Source organism: Zea mays, chromosome 2 (genome assembly GCF_902167145.1).
Source record: "Zea mays cultivar B73 chromosome 2, Zm-B73-REFERENCE-NAM-5.0, whole genome shotgun sequence".
NCBI classification, from domain to species: Eukaryota; Viridiplantae; Streptophyta; class Magnoliopsida; order Poales; family Poaceae; genus Zea; species Zea mays.
Genome location: NC_050097.1, coordinates 205,183,320 through 205,206,718, shown reverse-complemented (window position 1 = coordinate 205,206,718; position 23,399 = coordinate 205,183,320). Strand labels below are relative to the sequence as shown.

General features: G+C 45.7%; 4 protein-coding genes across 11 annotated transcripts; 2 read left to right on the top strand and 2 right to left on the bottom strand.

The window, feature by feature from the left end:
- Nucleotides 1-672: 672 nt before the first annotated feature.
- LOC100217135 (uncharacterized) lies at nucleotides 673-6,509 on the top strand. 6 transcript variants are annotated; one of them, XR_002266922.2, is made up of 9 exons: nucleotides 673-1,069; nucleotides 2,041-2,138; nucleotides 2,452-2,572; nucleotides 2,685-3,097; nucleotides 3,657-3,772; nucleotides 3,873-3,926; nucleotides 5,501-5,794; nucleotides 5,869-5,956; nucleotides 6,065-6,509. XR_002266922.2 is itself a non-coding variant. In NM_001143503.1 (7 exons), exons 1-7 carry the CDS (start codon nucleotides 879-881, stop codon nucleotides 6,134-6,136), a joined length of 1,065 nt encoding a protein of 354 aa, NP_001136975.1. In that variant the 5' UTR covers nucleotides 757-878; the 3' UTR covers nucleotides 6,137-6,409. The 6 variants fall into 6 exon arrangements, 1 of the variants encoding a protein (NP_001136975.1); XR_004855869.1 differs by having other exon boundaries at nucleotides 5,501-5,956; XR_002266921.2 differs by having other exon boundaries at nucleotides 3,873-5,794.
- A 2,112-nt stretch (nucleotides 6,510-8,621) lies between these two features.
- LOC103647659 (extensin) lies at nucleotides 8,622-11,852 on the top strand. 2 transcript variants are annotated; one of them, XM_008672160.3, is made up of 4 exons: nucleotides 8,622-8,923; nucleotides 9,849-10,633; nucleotides 10,697-11,363; nucleotides 11,489-11,852. In XM_008672160.3, the coding sequence occupies exons 1-4, from the start codon at nucleotides 8,749-8,751 to the stop codon at nucleotides 11,518-11,520; spliced, it is 1,659 nt and encodes a 552-aa protein (XP_008670382.1). In that variant the 5' UTR covers nucleotides 8,622-8,748; the 3' UTR covers nucleotides 11,521-11,852. The 2 variants fall into 2 exon arrangements, with proteins under 2 accessions (XP_008670382.1, NP_001337919.1); NM_001350990.1 differs by having other exon boundaries at nucleotides 8,662-8,923; nucleotides 9,849-11,363; nucleotides 11,489-11,838.
- LOC100282161 (mo-molybdopterin cofactor sulfurase) lies at nucleotides 11,730-22,531 on the bottom strand. Of its 2 annotated transcripts, XM_035964793.1 has the most exons (14): nucleotides 22,284-22,531; nucleotides 22,042-22,191; nucleotides 20,180-20,356; nucleotides 19,987-20,081; nucleotides 19,821-19,885; nucleotides 19,195-19,305; nucleotides 17,499-19,051; nucleotides 17,227-17,376; nucleotides 13,387-13,563; nucleotides 13,198-13,286; nucleotides 13,034-13,098; nucleotides 12,792-12,894; nucleotides 12,235-12,345; nucleotides 11,735-12,099 (listed from the first exon to the last, which is right to left on the bottom strand). In XM_035964793.1, exons 7-14 carry the CDS (start codon nucleotides 17,884-17,886, stop codon nucleotides 11,977-11,979), a joined length of 1,206 nt encoding a protein of 401 aa, XP_035820686.1. In that variant the 5' UTR covers nucleotides 17,887-19,051; nucleotides 19,195-19,305; nucleotides 19,821-19,885; nucleotides 19,987-20,081; nucleotides 20,180-20,356; nucleotides 22,042-22,191; nucleotides 22,284-22,531; the 3' UTR covers nucleotides 11,735-11,976. The 2 variants fall into 2 exon arrangements, with proteins under 2 accessions (NP_001148545.1, XP_035820686.1); NM_001155073.2 differs by lacking the exons at nucleotides 19,195-19,305; nucleotides 19,821-19,885; nucleotides 19,987-20,081; ... (1 more) ...; nucleotides 22,042-22,191; nucleotides 22,284-22,531 and having other exon boundaries at nucleotides 11,730-12,099; nucleotides 17,499-17,865.
- LOC103647658 (mitochondrial amidoxime reducing component 2) lies at nucleotides 18,472-22,558 on the bottom strand. The gene is given in 8 exon segments (XM_008672158.4): nucleotides 18,472-19,051; nucleotides 19,195-19,324; nucleotides 19,595-19,678; nucleotides 19,821-19,885; nucleotides 19,987-20,081; nucleotides 20,180-20,356; nucleotides 22,042-22,191; nucleotides 22,324-22,558. Coding segments are annotated over 8 exon segments (969 nt in total). The 5' UTR covers nucleotides 22,463-22,558; the 3' UTR covers nucleotides 18,472-18,922.
- Between the last annotated feature and the right edge of the window lie 841 nt (nucleotides 22,559-23,399).

Here is a 23,399-nt window from a genome sequence, read left to right as displayed (position 1 = left end):
TAGATTTGGGCTAGGAAAGTGAGTGGAATGTTGATTTCCAATTTCAAGTGCATCCAAACAGGCTTGCCATAGAATCTAATTCTAATTCAGCCCAATTCAAACCAAACAAACAGGCCCTCAGGGCTACGCCGAGAAGCCTTTAGACAACGGCACGTTCACCCCGAAGGGGAGCACACATACCGCAAAGGGGCTTACGAGCGACGCCATGACCTTTCGTCTACTATCCTCATCAAAGTGGGGGAACAAGGGGCGGTTCAATGTCAAGAAAGGGAGAGGGAGAGAAAGGGGGAGGAGAGAGCGCCAAACAGGTGAAGTTCCACAATCGGTTGAAAAAGTCGCCTTAAATACTCGCCCTAGTCCCTAGATATGCTATATGTAAAATATGATATGATTGTCCGTGTTAGATTTGTATTTATATAACAATACCAACAAGTCGTCTACAAGAACAATAATAAAAAACTAGGCTAGAAAGGCATTTAGCTTATATATATATAATCACCATCATAGGATTTTCTGTGAAGAGCCGGACCATAACAAAACCAGGAGGAGAGCCGAGCGCGTGGAAAATGATATCCGTACGAAAAGTGCACGTGCTGCCCCACACGTCAGCTTGCGTAACAGATCGGGACCCATCCTCCGCATGATATTTGCATACAACCCCTCTCCAATTTCGCACCGACCGACCGAAGCCCCCCGTCCCCCAACAACCAAAAAAAGCCCGCACGAGACGAGAGACGAGACCCAGACGTCTCGCCCTCGGCTTCTTCCTCCCCTCCCTGACCGCTGCCGCGACCTCTCGGCGAAACCCTAACCTACCTTAGACCCCGCCGCCGCCGCCGCCCAAGGGAGAGAGAGACTTGCACATCAAAGGGCGTCCGATGGGGAAGAAGAAGAAGCGCGTCGATAAGGTCTTCTGCTACTACTGCGACCGCGAGTTCGACGACGAGAAGATCCTCGTCCAGCACCAGAAGGCCAAGCACTTCAAGTGCCACGTATGCCACAAGAAGCTCTCCACCGCCTCTGGCATGGCCATACACGTCCTCCAGGTCCACAAGGAGTCCGTGACCAAGTGAGAACAGCCTCCCCGCCCCCTCTCCTGCTCTTCCCCGCCTCGATCTGCGCCTGCCTCGATCTGGCGCGACTGATTAGATAGGGGAGATAGCTCTGCTAATCCCCGCCGCCCCCATAATTGTGCTGTGCAGCTTCGTTTGAGCTATTGACACCCCCTTGTTGTTGGCGGTGTGTAGTTTAGTCGATGGATTGCACGTGCGCCTTACTGACAGTTGAATTTTGAAGGAAAAAGCCTGTTTTAACGTCTGTGCTTCCTGAAATTTCTAGAATTACGATATTAATGCTTGTCGGCTATCCCTTTTATTATGGCCTGAGAGTGAGAGGCTTTTTACCGAGAAAGGCAGAGCGTGATTCTGTAATCTGGACGATATGCTTGTGTTAGGATTCCATCATGCGCATGGTTTTCATGATCGGATTGTTGTGACTTGTGCGTATAGGGTGTTATACTCTTATGCTTTTCATTTTATCGATTAATGTCATGTTGATTCCAGCGTGTTGGTATTTACAAAGATGCTAGTGTGTTGGTACTATGGCATATATATATATATATATATATATATATATATATATATATATATATATATATATATATATATATATATATATATATATATATGGGAAAATATCCTAGAGGACATATCCTGTGCAATCACTCATTTTGGTGCAAGCGTGCAATCAAACTATCCAGAGCATCCAATCTAGATCCAACGGTTTCATATGGAAGGGGTTAAAAGTAAAATAGGTACTATGTTTTAAGTGGAAGGGGTTAAATATAAAATAACAGTCATCATTAGATCTAGATCGGATGCACCAGATCGTTTGATTGCATGCTTGCACCAGGATAAGTGATTGCATAGGATATTTGTATATCCATCAATTGCTACTCTGAGAATACTGCAGTTAAGAAAATTTTCAAGTACAACCTTTGCACTGCTACAATTTTAACCTGTTACTTATTTTTTACTACAGGGTTCCTAATGCAAAGCCTGATAGGGAGTCAACGGAGATAGAGATATTTGGAATGCAGGGAATTCCTGCGCATGTATTGGCTGCTCATTATGGAGAAGGTATGCAGATTTCTCTGCTGTAAAATGTCCCCTTGCGGTTTTGGATGACCAGAGAGTCCTGAAAACTGTGATGAATCTAGAAGGGTACCGTTTATTTTTTTCTTAGTAGCAGTTGTTTTGTTCTCCTTATCGCTAGGAAAGCACTACAAATTGTAGGTTTCTGGAGTACTCTAGCTGCATATAAGGCTCTGACAGCGAACATATAATGAAATTATGCATAAATTGAATTTAAGAACTGAAACTTGCTATTTTGTACCATTCCAGAAAGAGCGTTATAATTTCCCACTTTACCTGACATTTGTTCCACGTGCAGAGGAAGACCCTTCAACAAAGGTACCCAAAGTAGAAGTGCCTCAGGTAAGGCCTGTTATTATGCCTAATTCGCTAGGCATGGCATTTCCTCCGCGACCAGCTTATGGTGTGGCACCTCCAATGTATGTTCTCTATTTCCTCCTTCCTACTTGCACCAATTTAATGTTTGTGTTTATGTAATCATTGTGAGCAATCACTTTGGAAGTGTTCTAAATCTGTAACATTTGCTGGCAGCTATAATCCTGCACTCAATCCTTTGATGGCCCGGCCTCCAATTTGGCCTGCTGCACCAGCGCAAGCTTGGTATCCGCAACAAGCAGCATATCCACAACAATCAGCTGTTTCAGTTCCTCCCATAGTCGCTGGCCTCCCACCACAACAGCCACTATTCCCAATTCAGAATGTGCCTACTCCTATGACATCAGCAGCTGCTAATGTACTTCAAACATCGTTTCCTATGGCCCCTCCAGGAGTACCTTCACCTGTTGCCCCTCATGTTTCCCAGCCTTTGTTTCCTGTTAACACTTCAGCTGTCAATGGAGCTGTAAATTCCCCATTTTTAGCATCTGTTGCACCTGGAACCATTCCAGCAAGCTCTCCAGCAGCAGTCGGTGTTGCAGGAATTGGATATGGAACCAATAACCAAGGTATGTTGATCTTAAAGCTCTTCCTATGTCAATGCACTGCAATTTGGTATATTTTCGCGAAAGGGCCTCTAGCGTAATGGTTAAGGCTTCCGAGTAGCACCTCCAGGTTCAGGGTTCGTTCCCCCTCAGGGGCGAAATTCTGGCTTGGTTAAAAAATAACCTCGCTATGCCCCGCCTGCTCTCGGGTTACGTCCTGTGCGCCATGCTCCGGCTGGGCCGTTGCAGAGTGGGCGGTGACGGCCCGCTAGTGATGGGGGCCAGGGTTCGGGGATTTTCTCAGCCGTGACTATGTTTCGGTCTCTTAATATAATACCGGGAGGGCGGTCTTTCCCTCCCCGGCCGAGTTTTTTTTCTTAATTTGGTATATTTTCGTTTGTTGTTTGCAAACATGATGACTTGTGCACATGGGTTATTGAATTCGTGCAAAAGAAATAAAAAATGAACATAAATAATTAATTAATTTCTTATCACATCTTAAAATGCCTTTGATTTTTTCCGTTCCTGAAAGAAAAACAAGTTCAACAGCAAATGTTCTTTATGTTGTCATTCATCTTCTCAGGCACTAGAGATCCAGCAGTTGGATCTTCACCTGCAGTATCCAATAATAAGGCGTCTGGTGCCCAACCAGCTACGAATGAGGTATATCTGGTGTGGGATGATGAAGCAATGTCAATGGTATGCTTCTAACCATCATCTATATGTCTTTTAGTTTACTTGTGCATAGCGATATATGATTGAAATGTTAATAATCTCAATTTTTTGCTGTCTTTTGTAGGAGGAAAGAAGGTTGTCGTTGCCAAAGTATCAGGTGCATGATGAAACTAGCCAGGTAAGTTGTGTTTCTTATGATACTATTATTGTAGTTTCTCAAACAAAAGGTTTATCGCTCAATCTGCAGTTCAGCAATGAGCAATAGCGATATGTTATTTTGACGCTTCCGAGTTCTACCCAATTCTTGCCTAAAGTGTATACATGCTAGTTGTATCTTCTTTGGTGTGCACTCATATAGGAAGTTCATTGTAGGGGTAGTAGGGTGATTTTTAATGTTAGGCTGTTGCAGTATTCAAAGGCATTTCTGTTATCCTGAAGATGGGCTTTGAGCGGTGACCTTCATTGTTTGTTTTAAGCCCAACTTGCTTGGGACAAAAGATTTTGTGTTAAAGTGGTGGTGGTGGCTCACCTCAGTTGCATTTACTGATGTTGTGAACCATGTATTCTACATTATGTACTTGCACATAAGGAGTGACTAGTCGGTTGCCCGTGCGTTGCGACAGCTTACAATAATACCCACGTAAACTATCCATAAAAAATTCAAGATTTTTAATGATTGTCTCCGCTCTCTGTATAATATTTTTTTGATTTGGCTAACTGATGTTATTGTTTACTCCATGCAATATGTCTTGGTACAACACGACCAATGAAGTGAGCGATTAGAAAATAGTTCACAACGACTGACTGAATGAACAAAGATTATAAAATGACATAATTCCATCATACAGAGACCAAATAAGACAAAATTTGTGAGCTCAAGTTTCTAAAATAAGTCCCATGAAGTCAAACTTATAAAAAAGATAGATCAAAATATGGAGTGATTGCTAAAGTCAGGCATCAATAAAAACCGGATGCACTCCATATAAATTATGCTACTTCGTAGCAATTACTAATGTTTAAAACCAACAAATAACATTTCATTTTGTTGTTAGTATGACAAATCATTGTTACTCCATCCAATTCGGCAACCTCAAACACCATTTAGTCCATTGCGCCAATGTGGTCTCAGAAACGATCTAATGTTTGCAAGAGCCAAGAACGTCGTGCCGTGCTTGGGCTGTAGCCTCAGCCCGTAGTGCTGGCCCGGCCCGACACGATTATTTTTTTATTTTACAAAAAAACATATATACCTATATACAATTTATATTCAATATTAAAAACATCTTAGCATGATGTTCTACTGGTTAGACAGCTTCACCCAGTGTCTTTCGTCCTTCTTCCATCAGGACATGGGTTCGAACCCCACGCGTGCGTCTAGCCTGTGCCGGTCGCCGTTTGGCCATCTATATAGACGTGCAGCAGATTAATTTGAAATAGCTGAGGGGTTATTTTAAAAAGATGACGCATGATGACCGTTGAAATTGGTGCTTTAAGTATAGTATAGAATTCTTGGAAGGTTTTGCTATTCTACTTATTTGTGATACATAAACTTGCCCATTTTTTCTTGGTATCTACTATGAACTTAACTGATGCATTTGATAATATAATGATTTCTTTTGAGCCTGTTCATTAGATGTAAATTAACACAGTATCCATTTACAACCAATTCTTTTGCATTTTTACAATTGACCTTTTCATTTTCATATAAAATATTGGCATATTCACAATATACTGAATTGTGAACTTGTCAAGGATTCAAGGGCATGCAATTCTTGAACGTTTTAGTGGAATATGAAAGTCTCATCTGGTCATACAATATGTGAGTCTGAGATGATTCATATTTTATGCCACTTTTTACATTTTCAAATGTCTCTGTTGTGTTGATTGGTCACCTATATCCTGCTGATTTTGCACACATCAGGAGTTCCAAGTAGGTATTTACACCATTCTTCCTACTAGTAAGTTTTCTATAATCTGACAAATTTCGTGGTGCCTATGCTAATGGCTTGAGGGTTATCGACCAAGCCCTGGACAGCTGGCAAATATGTATGTATTTAATTTCAATTGAAGCATTAATTTTATTCATTGCCAATTTACTGCATGCAAATATGGGTTTGTAGCAAAACTAGGTGGCTGAGGTTCTGCCAATACGGTAGCATTTATTGTAGCTTAAGTTTGGTCGAGAATGTGACAAGAGTCTTGCTCCAGGTCAGCTTTCATTTGGCCAGTGAGCCTGAGATGCTGCTCGACTCATTGTTTTGGAGGCAGCAACCATATCTAACACCAAGTTTTTTATTTCACAATTTGTATGAGCAGATGAACTCTGTTGACGCAGCAATTGATCGAAGAATATCAGAAAGTCGGCTGGCAGGACGCATGGCCCTATGAAGAATCTGGGCTTTGCTCGGTAGATTATCCCCCTTGCATTTCACCGAAGGACTCTGCCTGCGCTTGTATCTCGCTGTGCAGCAGTCGGCCCTCTTCATTTAGTTAGCGAATGGAGTTGCTGCAGTTAAGAGGAATGTGTTGTTTCTGACTTGTTTGAGTGTCGAGCCTTTGTTCTTCTATGTTTCCAGCATCGACAAGAAAATGAATTAGCAGCACTTAGGAGTTATTTTGGTCCAACTGTCGCCTCATTGGGAATATATTGATGAACACCTCAATTTCTGCCCGATTGTAACCTGGTCATGTGCTATTGCCAATTGAACCTAATGCTGTGCATTGGCTGGAAAGCAACTTAAAAATGTTACGGATTTTAATATTTTGCCCCTCAATTGTCGTTCGTTGACAGTCCGGGGTACAGCGCCGTACAGGGATAATGCCCAAAGATTCTGCAGGGGGTCTTAGTGCACTCTGCCTACCACGACACGGGTTTAGCCTGGTTACCGGGAGATGACCACATCAAACACCCATCGTGGGCTTTTAGATTAAAGTGCACTGTTTGTTGCAGCGGTAATCTATAGAGATAAAAATACTTTAAAAATAGTAGAAGTCGATATGAATTAAAGTCAAGCGAACATGCTCGATAACGAAAGAGATGGGTGAGGTTCAGGTTGCTAAAGCGTAACATCCTACGTCTTCTTTAGATGGCAGGAAAGTGGTAGTGTGCGTCCCTGCATAAGGGATGTCTCCCTCTTCCTTTTAGGGCTACTTTGGGAATCTCGAATTCTCTTCGGGATTGAAGAGGATTAAGGTGTAAACTAATTTCCTTTTCAATCATCTTCAATTCTGAAGGGGTTTGAGTTTACAAACTAGCTCTTAGAGTTGGTTTGATGACCAGGAAAATAAAGGGGATACATGGAGAAGGAATCACCTCTATTTTTCGGGTCACCAAATCAGCCCTTATAGACCAAGGGAAAGAGGGGTTATAGTTGACAGGTGGGGTTGGAGCACACTTTGCTCTTACTGGATATCTCGGGTGCATGCTGGATGTGTGTGACTATTGTTGAAATCTTGGGACGTGGAAGGTGGAGGAGCATGTTCCCCATGCCGCTAAAGGTAAAGGAGACCTGGGACCGCATGGCAGCAAGTCACGGATGATCAAGATCGAAGACATGTGGCGAACGACGCGGGTGACTTGGAACTTGACGATTCATGACACATTTCATCCATGTCGCTACCGTGCCCAAGACGAGAAAACATGCCGCCCATGCCGCCATAATGCCACGTTGCCGCCACACCCCAGATTATTAGGGCCTAACAGCTAGGAAGTGGGTACGATGCTAGTATAGTTGCACCTATTGCGTCGAATAGGCGCGACATCTCCTGACTCCAACTCTTTGACTGACTGTGGCGTGGCTAGCCACATGGCATGCCCAGAGCCCCCCTTTGAACAGGGTCGTTGTGGGGCCCTCGGATACGTGGCATGTCAGGACCCGCGCAAGGTGGGGGCTCCTGGAGCCCGAGTGCGCAGGGCTCCCAAGCTCTGCAAGATAGTCGGCGAAGCGGGTGCTTGAAGGAGTCTACCTTAGGGGTTCAGAGATCGTCTAGGGAGGTCTGAGACCGCCGGTGATACCTCGGGAACACATGGAGCCATTGGGCAAAGAAGGGCCACTGGGGTCTGGGGGCCCTACTGGGACCCTAGAACACGTGGTAGCACCGAACCTCGTGAAAGGCAGGGAACTAGTTGGGCCACGTGGCGCAACCGGACCCTACTAATGGGTTGGCGAGGGTTGTTGTGGAAGGGAGCCTAATGAAAGTTTACATGGCAGGAGGCACTTGCAATAGCGTGTGGCGAGGCCCCGACCACGTATTCTCCTTGTATGTTCAGAGAAATCCTATCGATCCGACCCAGCTTAAAGGTGGGGTCCGTAGCCTACCCTCTTCGCGTAGTCCTAATTTGGTTGTAGTGTCTAGGGTATCCATACGCAAGAGCACCGATAAGCATGATTGACAAGTATGATGCAATCTTGGAATGTCCTTTCACTGCTCTGGTTATTTGTTCTTCAACCATAAACGTAGCAGAGCAAATTTGTTTTCCATTGGCATATGGTGACTATTTATTTGATCGATTGATTGTGGTTAATGGCTCGAGGTATCTTTCAAGAACGTTGATAGTTACACCCTAGAGACTGACAACACAACTTGTACAACCAGCAGCGTGTTGTGCGTGCCCAGTTCTGAGTGGGGCCTATCTTGAGTGAGACCCAAGCAAATGAAAAGCCCCCATCCCCCGCCCAAATCTGCCGTTCTCTGGGCACGAGCAGGAAGCAAGCATCTGTGCCAAGATTGCCAAAGGAGAAAAGGGCGACCGGGGGCAGGCAGACGAATCCAAAAACCTCAGCATCACCAGCGGATCCCAATCATTTACATGCCGCCTCACTCCGTCCTTCCGCACGACGCTCTAGTTTACCCAGCCATCGCTGAATGAGCCACGCTTGCTCCAAAGCTCACACGTGCCGCGGTCTCCGCTCACTGCTCGCTTCGCTTCAACTACTCAGCTCTCCGTCTCTGCTTTAATTTACACGCTTTTGTCGCCGCTGTTTAACCGGGGCATTGGCATGGCCATTGGCCACTATAACAACTCCCGAGCTACAGCCCGCACGGCCGCCATGCGTCCATCCGTCGAGAGCCCCATGTACGCCGCCATGGAGGGGAGCACCGGATACCTGATGACACCGTCGCGGTTGCTCTTCGTCTTCTTCCTCGCCTTGGCCTTCCTCGCGCAATGCGGTGGTATGTACGGCTCCACCTCCTCCTCCTTCTTCCATACCTGCTCTGCACATCGCAATTTTGTTTTGGACTAGAGCAACCAAGGCTAAGTATCTTGCTCCACTGCCTACTGTAACATGACCGTCAAAAGATCCCTTCGTCCATTCCACTAGCCATTGCTTGCTCGTTCCATACGTTTTCTTCTCTTGTAACTAGTTCATTTCGCTCTTTGGTTTGGTTACCAGATGAGAAGCCGGTGGAGCCGTAGTATGTGGAACGGATTGGACATCAAACAGCTGTGGAAACAGACGGTTCGCTTTTCAGAGAGCCAGACATACCATATCGTCGTGCTTTCGAACTCCGAACACCAGTACAGAGAGCTCCATGCACACGACGACCGTGCCATATAAGATGTCGTCGTGTACATGGAGCTTTATACTGATGGGTATTCGGAGTTTGGACCACAATGATAATATGTCTGACTCTGAAAAACGAACGGTTTGTTTCCACATCCATCGCATGTCCAATTCGCCCCACATACAGTCTCTTTGGTTTAGTTGGAATATGGATTACTAATAGGGTGTTTGGTTTAAGGAATGAGTTAGTCCATCATCTTCTCACTCCTCACTAATTTTGTTTGGTTTGTGGAATGGAATGAGTTGATCCATCACCACCTCATTCCTCATAGTTAGTTAGTTAGTACTAATATGAGGAATGAGCTCATCCCACCAAATTTGAGAAATGAACTCATGATGCACCACCTCAATTTGAATGGAGTGATTCCTCAAACCAAACACCCCATAAATAAGTGACCATGAACTATGTGGAATCAACTTATTCTATTCTATAGATGAAACAAAAAAAAAGTGAGAGACGACTAGATGATGGATCGGCTCGTTCTCTAAACCAAACACGTCACAAGTGACTAACAATAAGTTTGATTGGGCAGGTGCAAGAGTGCTGAGGCCAGAGAAGATGCTGCTGGGACACTACTCTTACTCCAGCACACCGGCCATGCCTCCATACGCCGAGTTGTTCGCACCACCAAACCCTCCTTCTCATCCTCCCGGTTCTCCCAACTGCGTCCTCACTCCAGACACGCCACCGCCACCGCCGGCGGCGAACACTGTCCAGACGCCGGCCTTCGTCTACTCGTCCCCACCGCCGCCGGAGGTGGAATACTACTACCCGCCGCCTTACATCAGCCCAAACCCACCAGATATCAGCCCAAGCCCGCCGCCCACGGTTGCACCGCTCCCACCCATCGTTTATCCAAGCCCACCAGAAGTCACTCCTAGCCCACCAGAGGTCGCGCCGTATCCAAGTCCCAGTCCACCCGAAATCTCACCGAGCCCACCAGAGATATCACCGAGCCCACCAGAGGTTGCGCCGAGCCCACCGCCCACTGTTACGCCGCTCCCGCCCATCATTTACCCAAGTCCACCTGGAGCCACACCAAGCCCACCGGAAGTCGCGCCGTATCCAAGTCCCAACCCACCCGAAATCTCACCGAGTCCACCAGAGATATCACCAAGCCCACCAGAGATATCACCGAGCCCGCCGGAGATCGCACCAAGCCCACCGGAGATCTCGCCGAGCCCACCGAGCTACGAACCAACACCACCCAGCATTGTGCCAAGCCCGCCGGAAATCACACCGAGCCCACCGGAGATCTCGCCGAGCCCACCGAGCTATGAACCAACACCACCCAGCATTGTGCCAAGCCCGCCGGAAATCACACCGAGCCCACCGAGCTATGAACCAACACCACCCAGCATTGTGCCAAGCCCGCCGGAAATCACACCGAACCCACCGGAGATCTCGCCGAGCCCACCGAGCTATGAACCAACGCCGCCGACCATTGTGCCAAGCCCACCGGAGTACGCGCCAGAGCCACCAGCGTACGTGCCGAGTCCGCCAGAGTATGCACCAGAGCCGCCGACGTACGTGCCTAGCCCGCCAGTCTACGCGCCGTATCCACCCGGGATCATCCCGAGCCCTCCAGAGTATGCGCCGGAACCACCAGGGATCGCCCCGAGCCCACCGGAATACGCGCCAGAACCACCTGGGTTCGTCCCGAGCCCGCCGGCGGTCGTGCCTGGCCCGCCAGAGTTCGCGCCAGAGCCGCCAGGGCCCCCGGCCGTCCCCTCCCCGGGAGGCGGCTTCCTGCCGCCGGTGGTGTTCCCGCCCCCGTTCGCGACACCGTTGCCAGGGGGGACGACGGGCTCGGAGTGGTGCGTGGCCAAGCCGTCGGTGCCGGGGGCCATCGTGCAGCAGGCCATGGACTACGCCTGCGGCTCGGGGGCGGACTGCGACTCAATCCTGCCGTCGCACCCGTGCTTCCGGCCGGACACCATGCTGGCGCATGCCTCTTACGCCTTCAACAGCTACTGGCAGCGCACCAAGGCCAACGGTGCCACCTGTGACTTCGGCGGCACCGCCATGCTCATCACCAAGGACCCCAGTAAGTCATGTCCTTCTCCAACGTTGTTCAGTAGAGATAACTTGCAATGCACATGTGCGTCTATATTCATACCAAATTATTCAGCTCAATGCATGTTATCTAAACCATGCATGCCTTCTTTTCAGGCTATGATGGCTGCCACTACATTTTGATGTGATCACGCCAGTCTCACCGACAAAGCAGCCACTGCACTGTTCATGTGACAATTTCTTTAGTATCAATCGTGGCCTGAAGAGCTTTGGAAGATCCTTGGAACTATAGACAAACATGCTGTTCTGATGTTACTGAAGGAACTTGCAGTGGGTCACTGATTTTGTATAGGGTACAAAAGACTCCATCAGCCATCCATTCCATCCTATTTAGACAGTCTCTTCTAACTCACCTCCTTTTTTGGCACTTCTTATTGTTTTGTATTATTCTGATGTACAAGGTATGTAATATCATAGAAGTAAATAAGCCCCTGATGAAGGTACAGCTAATTCATAATTACTGTCCAGCGGCAAGTGTTTTATTGTCTCATTAACAGTTTCAACAGCCCACTGTTTTTTGTTTATCCAGTGTGCAAGACAAACTCACTTATTTTGAACACCCTGTCACTACTTTTAACCCTGAATCAGGCTGGGGCTTCATTAGAAGAAGCGAATGCCTGCACAACATAAACTGGATCGCCAACCTTGATGACCTTTCCTTCACCTGATAGAGATTCCTTGCAGACTAAATTCTGCCCAAAGTACACCTAGAAAAGTTGATTAAAGTGTTCCATCGTCATTGTCAGTGATCCTGATGACCTTAGCAACTTGCAAGGCCACAGACAATTCCTTAAAAAAACTAAGCAGATAATTGAGGAAGACAGGCTGCATAAGGCAAATACCTGTCGTTTATTTTTGTGGCTTGGACGAAGCACTTGGTCGGACCGAAAAGTCTGTAGAGTTTCAGTTGGTTCAGTACCAGGTACTCCATCCTCTTGATTAATGGTTGGCACCTGAATTAATCAACACAGTAACTAAACAAAAGATAATTTTATATGCATTGGCTTGTTGAAGTAAACATGTACACCATTCACCATTGTATAATTTGTATCCAGTTTGTCCATTTCTATGTTCTAGAAAAAAAAACACCATTATAACAAATTATTTCTCAATTTTACAATGGTCACTTCAAGTCCTCAAATAATCAACTAATAACCATACTAAAGTCTACAGCTAGGATAAACTGACTTATAATAAGTACTTATAGATAATGATGAGACATAAAAGGCATCAGTGCAGTATTAGATTATCACGCAATTAAGTACTTCAACATCAGAACATACAGCCAGCTTGTTGAACCACTGAGTTATTTTCATCAGCTACCATGTTCCGTTTCAGACATAAAACTGCATAATCACCTTCGAAGCTAGAAGAGTAACAATCCGAGGGGGTATCTTACCTTGCAGCGGTTGCATAACTTCACACCTAGGAATGTTAGGTTGTTTATCTTTATGGTTTTCCACAGGTCCTCTGAGTATGGGTGGCATCCATCCACTAAAATACTGTCAAAAAGAACCAGTTTAATAAGAAGGAAGGACACAAGTAGTAAGCAGCTAACTATCAACCTCAACAGAGTAAACTAAAAGAAAAATCTACTCAGGATATAACAACAGGGAACAGGCACACAAGCGTGATGCTCACTTTGGTCTGAAGCGGTTCATTGGTACAGGTTCTTTAAGAATCTCATTTAGTGCATCCAGTGAACCCTGCAGTACAACTAAATGTGCATTACGATGGTGATAGTTTTGTGTCTGGCAACATTCATGCAGGGCATTTGTTTCAAAACTGAATAGAAGTATAAATACCTGAGAAGCTATCAGAAATGGGAAGCAATCGGTGAACATGATCTTATAACCTTGGGCATAATCTGGATCGGTTGGCCTAGTTTCCGATGCTGTAAAAAAAATGCAGCAAAGCCAGCATTGTCCATAAGCAACAGAGGGGATCATCTAACTGTGCAAAACCTATTCCAAGGGAAATGTAAATATCTGAACCTTCTTTGAAGCGCACTAGTCGACTTGGCTTCCCAAAGTAAGTGGAGAACCATTCAGACGCTTCAGCCCCTTCATCATACGCAGAGCCAGACCACTCCCAGACAGAGACATCATCGATTGTGGTGTGTTCCGTTATTAGAGGTATCTTCAGTGTGTCCATTCCGGGTGCTCTGATAACTGCACGATTTTGAGAAGAGTGAATAAACATTGTGTCTTTCAGTGTCCTCTGAAACATAAACATGAAAAACAAAGTACACATCCTGAGGGCTGAGGCTGTGCTTGCCATGTCCATGAGCCGATAAACTCTTGGGGTCTTGGCAAGCATGTAACAGCGCAAGAACCATTTCGAGCACATGAATGCTAACTGTTGTGGTGGGCTGTAGTGCCACAGTACCCGTGGTACTGTTCACAGGGTGGGGGCTGCACGGGTTAGAGGCGACGACTAGCTTTAGGGGCGCTGGAGAGGCCGGCTGCAGGGTTTTGCCTACGGCCGGCAAGAGAGAAGGGATTTCCTTCTAATCTCTTGCTTACTTTAAATTGATACAATCCCCCTTATATAGAGAGGGTTACTTGACCTCTAAGCACTAGATTTAATCTTATCTCTAATTTTAATCATATCCCAAACCAGCCTTATCTTTATCTAACTAACACGAGGGGTGTGCTATAGTACTGCCATTACTGTAACAATCTTGTAGCGTTCCTCTTGGGCTCTGACACTACACCCCTCCTGGATAAGCAGGTCATCCTCGAGCTGCAACCTAACGATGACTCCGCTAGACACAAACCTAACACCTAAAAATAAACCTTTTACATCTTGACTCATTTTATTATTCCGTATCTGAATTAGACTGTGACTCTTTATTTTTGGCCCCTTAAGATAAGGCGGACACCATACGCGCATTGGACCTGCACGTGTGCAGCCACTTGGATCCCATAGACGCCATCTGAACGAAAGGGGAACACATGGATGACCATCTGGAATAGGTCGCAACAATGACCAGCAGAGGCGTCCTCATGACGGCCGGTAGCGGAATGTGGTGGTGCTAAGCAGTGCTCCCTCACCAATGACAAGGAGGGGAGCGCCTTTCCAACCGCCGCTGCGGTAGAGTTGAAGTGTGTCACCCGCGGGACACGCACCATGCTCGCACTTGGAGACAACAAGTCGATGCGGATGCTGATGGCCGTCCGATAGGGCGAGGTTGCGCCCCCGTGTGCCGAGGTCAACCGCCACCAAGGCTGCCTCGAGTATCTGTCGGCGTACCCCCTGCAACCGTCGGTGCACTAGGAGGCCCCGCGCCGCAGCCTGTAGCCGCACTGCCGCAGGCACCTTGCAGGCACTCACCCACGCAATCGCCTTCCTCTTCGCGAGTTGTTGCAAGGTTGCTAGGACGACTGTGCGCCGCCGCTTGAAGATGGGGTGCTATCCTTGCCGGTGCGGTAGGAGGCAACGTGTTGCCGCCTCTAGCTGCGCCGTCGATGCCCGAATGCCATCCACACCCACGTAGCACTGTTGTGGCGACACAGGCATGGGGCGGTGAAAGATGAGATCGATGAAGGAGTGGTGGGAAGCGGCCCCGGACTGCTGCTCTCCTCGGCGACCAGGAGTCTGCTGGACGCTTGCGGTGGCAGACAATTGACCGGCTGCGGAAAAGGGCCGGGCATCGAACTCGCAGGCAGGACATGCGGCACAGAAAAGACCCCCAGGATGACTGGAACCGACGCCGGAAGGGCCTAAATGCCTCCAAACCATGGCAGGTCATACGGTAGCAGGGGCGGCGCAGAGGGCAACGGTCGGCTTGCAATGGCTGCTAGGCGTGCGACCGGACCTCGATCGCCCCCAGCCGGGCGGTCAACGCCGACAGGTGGTTGATGATCAATGTCTGGGAATCCTGCACCTGCCGCTGGAACTCAGGGGCGGGCCCAATTGAATTCAAGGGTATTCAAATGAATACCCATTATTTTTGGCAAAAGAACTTCAATATATATACATGTATACAGTGTATATGCATGGAAAATAAAAAATGAATCAAATAAATAAAAGAATTCTGTTAATTTGGACTAAAATATCTCCTTCCTACCTCTCATACCTAACTAATCCAATCGTTTGTCGTGGACCATGAAGCCCAACGGAGCGACAAAGTCCACGTCAGTACCTCACGACAAAAAAAATCCCTAAACTGTATTGTAGTCGCACCATGGCAGAGCCAGCAAGCAAGTCGTGGTCACATCTTGTAGCTACACATGCCATGAAGATGAAGACACCAGCACCTCCGTTGAGACATCGTGGCTCCACGGCGCAGCTAGGTGCCTAGACTTGACCGACTAATTGTCATTGCGTTGCATCTGGCCTCGTTGTTGCGTCGTATGTCGTCCGTCGTCCGAGGCTTCAATCCACCATATTTAGGGCGTCACCGCATGCCAGGACAAACAACTAGGGCAAGGTCCCATCGTGCCAATGTCCAAGCCTACCCAGCTAGTGGCCATCCGACCTGACCTCCCCTGCTTTGCTGCTTGCAGTACTCGGTTGCAGATGGGGTATTAGCGATTGGAAAATGCCAAAGAGGACAAGCAGCCAGCTAGCAACTGAGCAACAACCAACAGTAGTTGTATGAAATTTGAGTTTAGTAGACTAGTTATTGAATCAGTTATGACCATAGCGTGTGTGCTTAATTATAGGTTATACATATATATAATTAACTATATATATCGATAAACATGTTTTAATCTTCCAAAAAATCATCCTATAAAAAATTTCGAATACCCATTCTCTAAATCCTGGGCCCGCCACTGGCTGGAACGCCATGGAGTCCTGCGACACGGGCACAGTGGGTGATGTGCTGGTGGCGGCTGCTGCTCCGGAGGTCGTCAGGGGAACAGAAAACTGGGGAGGGTCGCCCGGCATCCTAGGATCAGGTAGGGCTCCGATACCAGCTTGTGGTGGGTTTAGTGAACTGTAGCGGGCCCTCTTGGACCTTGACACTAACACTTGCTGATCGATCAGCATGAATTCTCGATGAAGACCGAGAACTGACAAGCATTTCGAATTGGTACAAGAACAAAAGGCTAGGGACAGTGGCTGTAGAATCTGAACCCCCCCCCCCCCCCCCCCCCCCCCGCTTTCACTGAATGGTGCATGAATCTATTCCTCACGTTTTTTTTCAATGCTGTATTGTCAACAATATCTGGAGATTGGTATCCGGGATGTTGAGTTTGGAGTTCGGAAATGATTTTGAATCAGTGGCCAGACTATGGGTGGATAATAAGAAGCATGTGGTTACTAACAGAATCTCTTCTGCAGTTTTGTGGTCAATTTGGAAACTAAGTACGGTGCTTTCGAGGATGCTATGAAGATGGGCTGTAATGCTCAAGCACGAAAGAAGTCTGGAGATAGAGGAGTTCGCGAGGAAGACGGAGGAGATGGCCAACCGGCCACCACTGATTTTGCGGGAGATGTCCTCGCTAGTGCCGGTTTGCTTGGAGTGTTAGGATTTCAATGCTGTCAGTTTAAGCCTCTGTAGTATGTCGGTTTCTGAGAGTGCTGTGAGATAAAGTTTGGGTTTTTAAAACTATTAGTTTCGGCAGGAGCACTTAAGGGACCGTTAATGGAGCTCTGGAATAATTCCTAGCCGGATTGGTCCTCTAATTTATATGAGTTTTGATCAGCTGAAATAATTTCTGGTGCATTCCTAGATAAACGAACAGGCCTAAATGTTTTTTAAGGACTTCAAGGTGCGCCTTTTGAAATACAAAAGCAGGTTTGACCTCCTTTCTAAAGAAATCTCCATTACAGCTAGCAAAATGTTGCGGAGAGAATAATCAGATGAATGAATCCAGGCATACCCAGGTGGTCGTCGGGCGTGGGCTGCCAGTTCTCAGCGAAGGCCTCCGGCGGCAACTCCACCTGGACCAGAGCAAGCTTGGGCTCCACCCTCTGGGTGTATGCTCGCCCTTTGGCGTTCACCACCACCCACTGCCGATCCCACCGGAACCCTGCAGACGGAACACCAAATTAGACACGGGCATCGTCCTAGAGGAGGAAGAGAACGCAAGCCATGGATGGAAGATGGAGAATGGAGCAGAGCAGCTAGCGGAGGGAGGGCACGGTACGGCACCAGTGGAGGTGATGGGCGCCTGTGACACGGCAAGACCCCTGCAGGACTTGATAGGGTATATGAAGATAGATTTCACAGTCGCCGCCGGCTCCCCGCCGCCGCCGCCTAAGAGGGAGGAGAGGAAGGAGGCGGCCTTCTCCATGGCCATGGCTTGGAGCTGCCTCGGTGGAGTGGAAGATGGCGACTCGTAGAGTGTGCTGGCTGGCTGGTAGCGAAGCACTCGTAGTGCCGGTGCCGCGGCGGAGGCGAGGGAGCTGAATTGCTGAAACCTTACCCCTGAGCCTGGCTGCTTGACACTGACAGCCGCAGGATGAGGATGCAAATTCTTGGCTCGGTGGCGTCTTGTGCCGCGCCAGCAGGATGATACGGCGGTGGGCGGTGGCGGCATTTAGTATTTGTTTTGCTCGGCTACACGATAAAAACGTAAAACGTGTAGCATTTTTCTACAACGACGACGTATGATTGTATGAAGTCCTCCGTTAAACCTCTAAAGCTAAATATTAGTTAGCTAATGATTCATGAATTCTGATTTATAATTTATTTAACTTTTTTTATCACGCTTGTCTTACTCATTTTTACGGGAAAAACAAAAAAAATTCAAAGCCACATTTAAAGTATATTATATTATATCTTAAAAGATAACCTAGTAAAAATTAATAACAATTATGAAATCTTTTGAATAAGATGAGCTAGTAAACTTAGGTAAAAAAGTCAAATAAATTATAAATTAACTAGTTTTAATTAGATTGAAGCGGCTAACAACTAATAGCTATTTAAAAGATATAACTAATAATTAGTGCGTTTAAAATCTCTCAACTAATTTTAGCCGCTAACTATTAAGTTTAGAGGTTTAGAACATGCCTTAGCATGATCCACCCTCGATTGCATTGCACACCAAGTGATATCTTTAAATTCTAGCAATCAATTGTTGTTATATAAAAAAAATGTAATACTACGAGTCTTTGAGCTTTTAAGCCTTGACTAATAACCACTAAGTTACTGATATGGTTTTGATATAGTCCCTGAATGGCTTTGGAAGATCCTTGAAACTAGAGGTACACATGCTATTCTGAATTTCTGATGTAACTGAAGGAACTTGCAGTGGGTCACTGATTTTGTATAGGGCACAAGAGACTCCATCAGCCATCCATTCCATCCTATCTAGACAAAGTCGTCTAACTCACCTTCCTTTTTGGGACTTATTGTTTTGTATCATTCTGATGTACAAGGTATACTATGTAATATCATAGAGGTAAATAAACCCCTGATGAAGGTACATCTAACTCATAATTACTGTCCAGCAGCAGGAGTTTTATTGTCTCATTAACAGTTTTAACAGCCCGCTGATTTTTGTTTCTCCAGTGCGCATAACAAACTCACTTATTTTGATTTTTGAACACACTGTCACTATTTTTAACCCTGAATCAGACTAGGGCTTCATTAGAAGAATCGAATGCCTGCACAACATAAACTGGATCGCCAACCTTGATGATCTTTCCTTCGTCCTTTCCTGATAGAGATTCCTTGCAGACTAAATTCACCCCAAAGTACACCTATAAAAATCGATTAAAGTGTTCCATTGTCATTGCCAGTGATCCTGATGACCTTAGCAACTTGCAAGGCCAGTAGGCCACAGACAATTCCTTAACAAACGAAGCAGATAATATGAGGAAGATAGGCTGCATAAGGCAAATACCTGTCGTTTATTTTTGTGGCTTGGACGAAGCACTTGGTCGGACCGAAATGTCTGTAGAGTTTCATTTGGTTCAGTGCCAGGTATTCCATCCTCTTGATTAATGCTTGGCACCTGAATTAATCAACACAGTAACTAAACAAACGATAATCTTATATGTATTGGCTTGCTGAAGTAAACACGTACACCATTGTATAATTCGTATCTAGTTTGTCCATACAAGGAATTATTTCTCGTTTTTAAGATGGTCAATTCAAGTCCACAAATAATCAAGGGAAATTTGGATCCATACCATTAAAAGATCACCACTTTAGATTTATACCATTACTATCTCACTTACATGTGGGTCCACATGAGTCAATGACATGTGGGGTCCATGGTATATATCTAAAGTTTGGATCTTTTAATGGTATAGATCCAATTGTTCCTTATCTTTATGGTTTTCCACAGGTCCTCTGAGTATGGGTTGCATCCATCCACTAAAATACTGTCAAAAGGGATCAGCTTAATAAGAAGATAAAGACACAACTAGCAAGCAGCTAACTGTCAGCCTCAATAGAATAAACCAACCAAAAGAAAAAAAAAATCTACTCAGAATATAACTACAAGCGCACAAGCGTGATGCTCACTTTGGTCTGAAGCGGTTCATTGGTACAGGTTCTTTAAGAATCTCATTTAGTGCGTCCAATGAACCCTGCAGTGCAACTAAATGTGCATTACGAGGGTGCTAGTTTTGTGTATGGCAACATTGACACAGGGCATTTGTCTCAAAACTGAATAGAAGTATGAAGTGACCTGAGAGGCTATCAGAAATGGGAAGCGATCGGTGAACATGATCTTGTAACCTTGGCCTTGGCCGTAATATGGATCAGTTGGCCTAGTTTCGGATGCTGTAAAAAATGCAGCAAAGCAAGCGTTGTCCATAAGCAATAGAGAAGATCATCTAGCCGTGCAAAACCTATTCCAAGGGAAATGTAAATGCCTGAACCTTCTTTGAAGCGCACTAGTCGACTTGGCTTCCCAAAGTAAGTGGAGAACCACTCAGACACTTCAGCCCCTTCATCGTACGCAGAGCCAGACCACTCCCACACAGAGACATCATCGATTGTGGTGTGTTCCGCTGCTAGAGGTATCTTCAGCGTGTCCATTCCGGGTGCTCTGATAACTGCAAGATTTTGAGAAGAGTGAATAAACATTGTGTATTTCGGAGTGTCCTCTGTAACATAAACATGGAAACTAAAGTGCACATCCTGTAGGCTGAGGCTGTGCTTGCCATGTCCATGAGCCAATAAACTCTTGGGTCTTGGCAAGCATGTAACAGGCAAGAACCTTTTCGAGCACATGAATGGTAACAGTTGCTGATCTATCAGCATGAATTCCCGATGAAGACTGAGAAGCACTTGGAATTGGTACAAGGACAAAATGCTAGGGACAGTAGTAGCTGTAGATTCTGATCCCCCCCTCCCTTTGCATCAATTGGTTCCATTCAGGTTGTACAGTTGGAGCTGAGTAGCCTAATTGAGGATATTTCACTTAATGATGAAGATGATCAGATTATGTGGAATTTTACTTCAAATGGGGTTTATGCTGTGCAGTCTTTGTATTCAGTGATTAACTGAAGGGCTATTTTTCCACTGTTTGTGAGCTCAATTTGGAAATTGCAGTTTTCACCAAGAGTGCATCTCTTCTTATGGTTAGTGTCAAACAACAGGTACTTACTAGAGATTACCTAGCAAAGAGGAGAGAGGTTCATGATCCTTCTTGTCTGTTCTGTACTGAGCATGAATCTATTCCTCACGTATTTTTTCAATGCTGTATTGCCAACAATATCTGGAGATTGGTCTCCAGGATGTTGAGTTTGGAGTTGGGAAATGATTTTGAATCAGTGGCCAGACTGCGAGTGGCTAATAAAAAACATGTGGTACTAATGTAATCTCTTCTGCAGTTTTGTGGTCAATTTGGAAACTAAGAAACGAATTGTGCTTTCAGGGGACTGTTTGGTTGGGGTTGAAGATGGTACTGATCAAGATTTCTAGGATGCTACGAAGATGGGCTGCTATGCTCAAGCACGAAACAAGTCCGGAGGAGTTCGCGAGGAAGATGGAGGAGATGGCCAACCAGCCACCACAGATTTTGTGGGAGACATACTCGCTAGTGTCGGTTTGCTTGTAGTGTTAGGATTTCAATGCTGTCAGTTTAAGGCTCCGTTTGAATGTACTAGAGCTAATAATTAGTGGTTGACTAAAAAATTGCTAGTAAAATTAGCTAGCTAACTATTAATTGGCTAATCAATAAATAATTTTAGGCCATGTTTGAGCGCACTAGATCTAATACTTAGCTGCTAAGATTAGATAAAGACATCCAAACAGTCTAACTAATAATTCAACTTTACTTTTAGCAAATTAGCTAATACTCTCTCCATATTTTTTTATTTGTTTGTAGTTCATTTTTATACTATTTGGCGTCAAATATAAAAAATGAAGGTAGTAGTTAGCAACTAATTTTACTAGCAATTTTTGTAGTAAACTAACTATTACCTCTAGTGTATTCAAAAAACCCCTTAGCTAGGTTTAAGTGTTGAAAAGTTGAACCCTTAGCTAGGTTTAAGTGTTGAAAAGTTGAGAGTGCAGTTAACAGTTAGGTGGACTATTAGTTAGGGGTGTTTGTATGTCTCTAGGTAAAAATAGCTAATAGCTAAACTATTAGCTGTGGTATTTGAATGTTTCCAGTTAATTTTAATAGCTAACTATTAGCTCTGCATTCAACCAGGGCCTGAGGTCGGTTTCTGAGAGTGTTACAGCTAGCAAAATGATGCGGAGAGAATAATCAGATAAATGAATCCAGGAATACCCAGGTGGTCGTAGGGCGTGGGCTGCCAGTCCTCGGCGAAGGCCTCCGGCGGCAACTCTACCTGGACCAGAGCGAGCTTGGGTTCCACCCTCTGGGTGTATGCTCGCCCTTTGCCGTTCACCACCACCCACTGCCGATCCCACCGGAACCCTGCAAGACGGAACAACAGATATTAGACACGGGCATCGTCGTACAACAGATATTAGACAAGGGCATCGTCCCAGAGGAGGAAGAGAACGAACGCCAAGGACGGAAGATGGACGGTGGATCACAGTACGGCACCGGTAGAGATGATGAGCGCCTGTGACACGGCGAGACCCCTGCAGGACTTGATAGGGTATATGAAGATAGATTTCACAGTCGCTGCCGGCTCCCCGCCGCCTCCGCCTAAGAGGGAGGAGGCAGCCTTCTCCATGGCCATGGCTTGGAGCTGCCTCGGTGTCGGAGGAGTGCAAGATGGCGTGAGTAGTATACTCGATACTACTGGCTGGCTGGTAGCGAAGCACTCGACCTATTAGCTAAGTTTGCTAAAAAATAGTGTCGGAGTAAAATACTCGGTACTTTCGACCCATCGGTCAGCAAACGCGATGAGGTGAGACATCTGGTAACCGGGACCGTCGGGAGGAAAAAGAAAACATTTACCCTGGAAGCACCCGTTACCAGTGGCGGACCCTGAAATTGGTCAAGATCCAGGCGATCAGGCCGAAGCGACCATAAACTCTAAGGGTGTATTTGGTTTGTGGGATTGAGTGAATTATTTTCTTTTTCACTCCTCATTTTTTATTTGGTTTGTGGAATAGAATGGGATGATCCATCACCACCTCATTCCTCATAAGCTAATAATTAGTATATACATGAGGAGTGGGTTGATTCCATCAAAATTGATGGAATTAACTTATGATGCATCACTTCATGAAACGAGTGACTCTACAAACCAAACACACCATAATAGTAGCATATAAAGAAAAATTATATGACGAAACAACGTTGTCATAAATATTAAAGATGATATACAAATTATGATGTAGCTATTGTATCATGTCAACATCAACATTAGTGCTTCTTGCTCCAGAGCCTTGAAGGAAATCATATTAAGAACGCAACTTGAAAGATAATGTTGAATAAATTTAATAATATTAGTAATTGGTACATACCACTAGTACGAGGTAGATTCCTACAGATTCTCATGCCTTAAAAATAATCCAATATCTTTGCATCATCAATGCTTATAATATATCCCTCTCAATATAACACACCATACGATGGTTAAGCCATTCGTCTCCTGTCTTATTCCGCAACTCAGTTTCAATGATATTCATAGATGATAAAGCTCTCTCCACAGAGGCTTAATCTCAAAC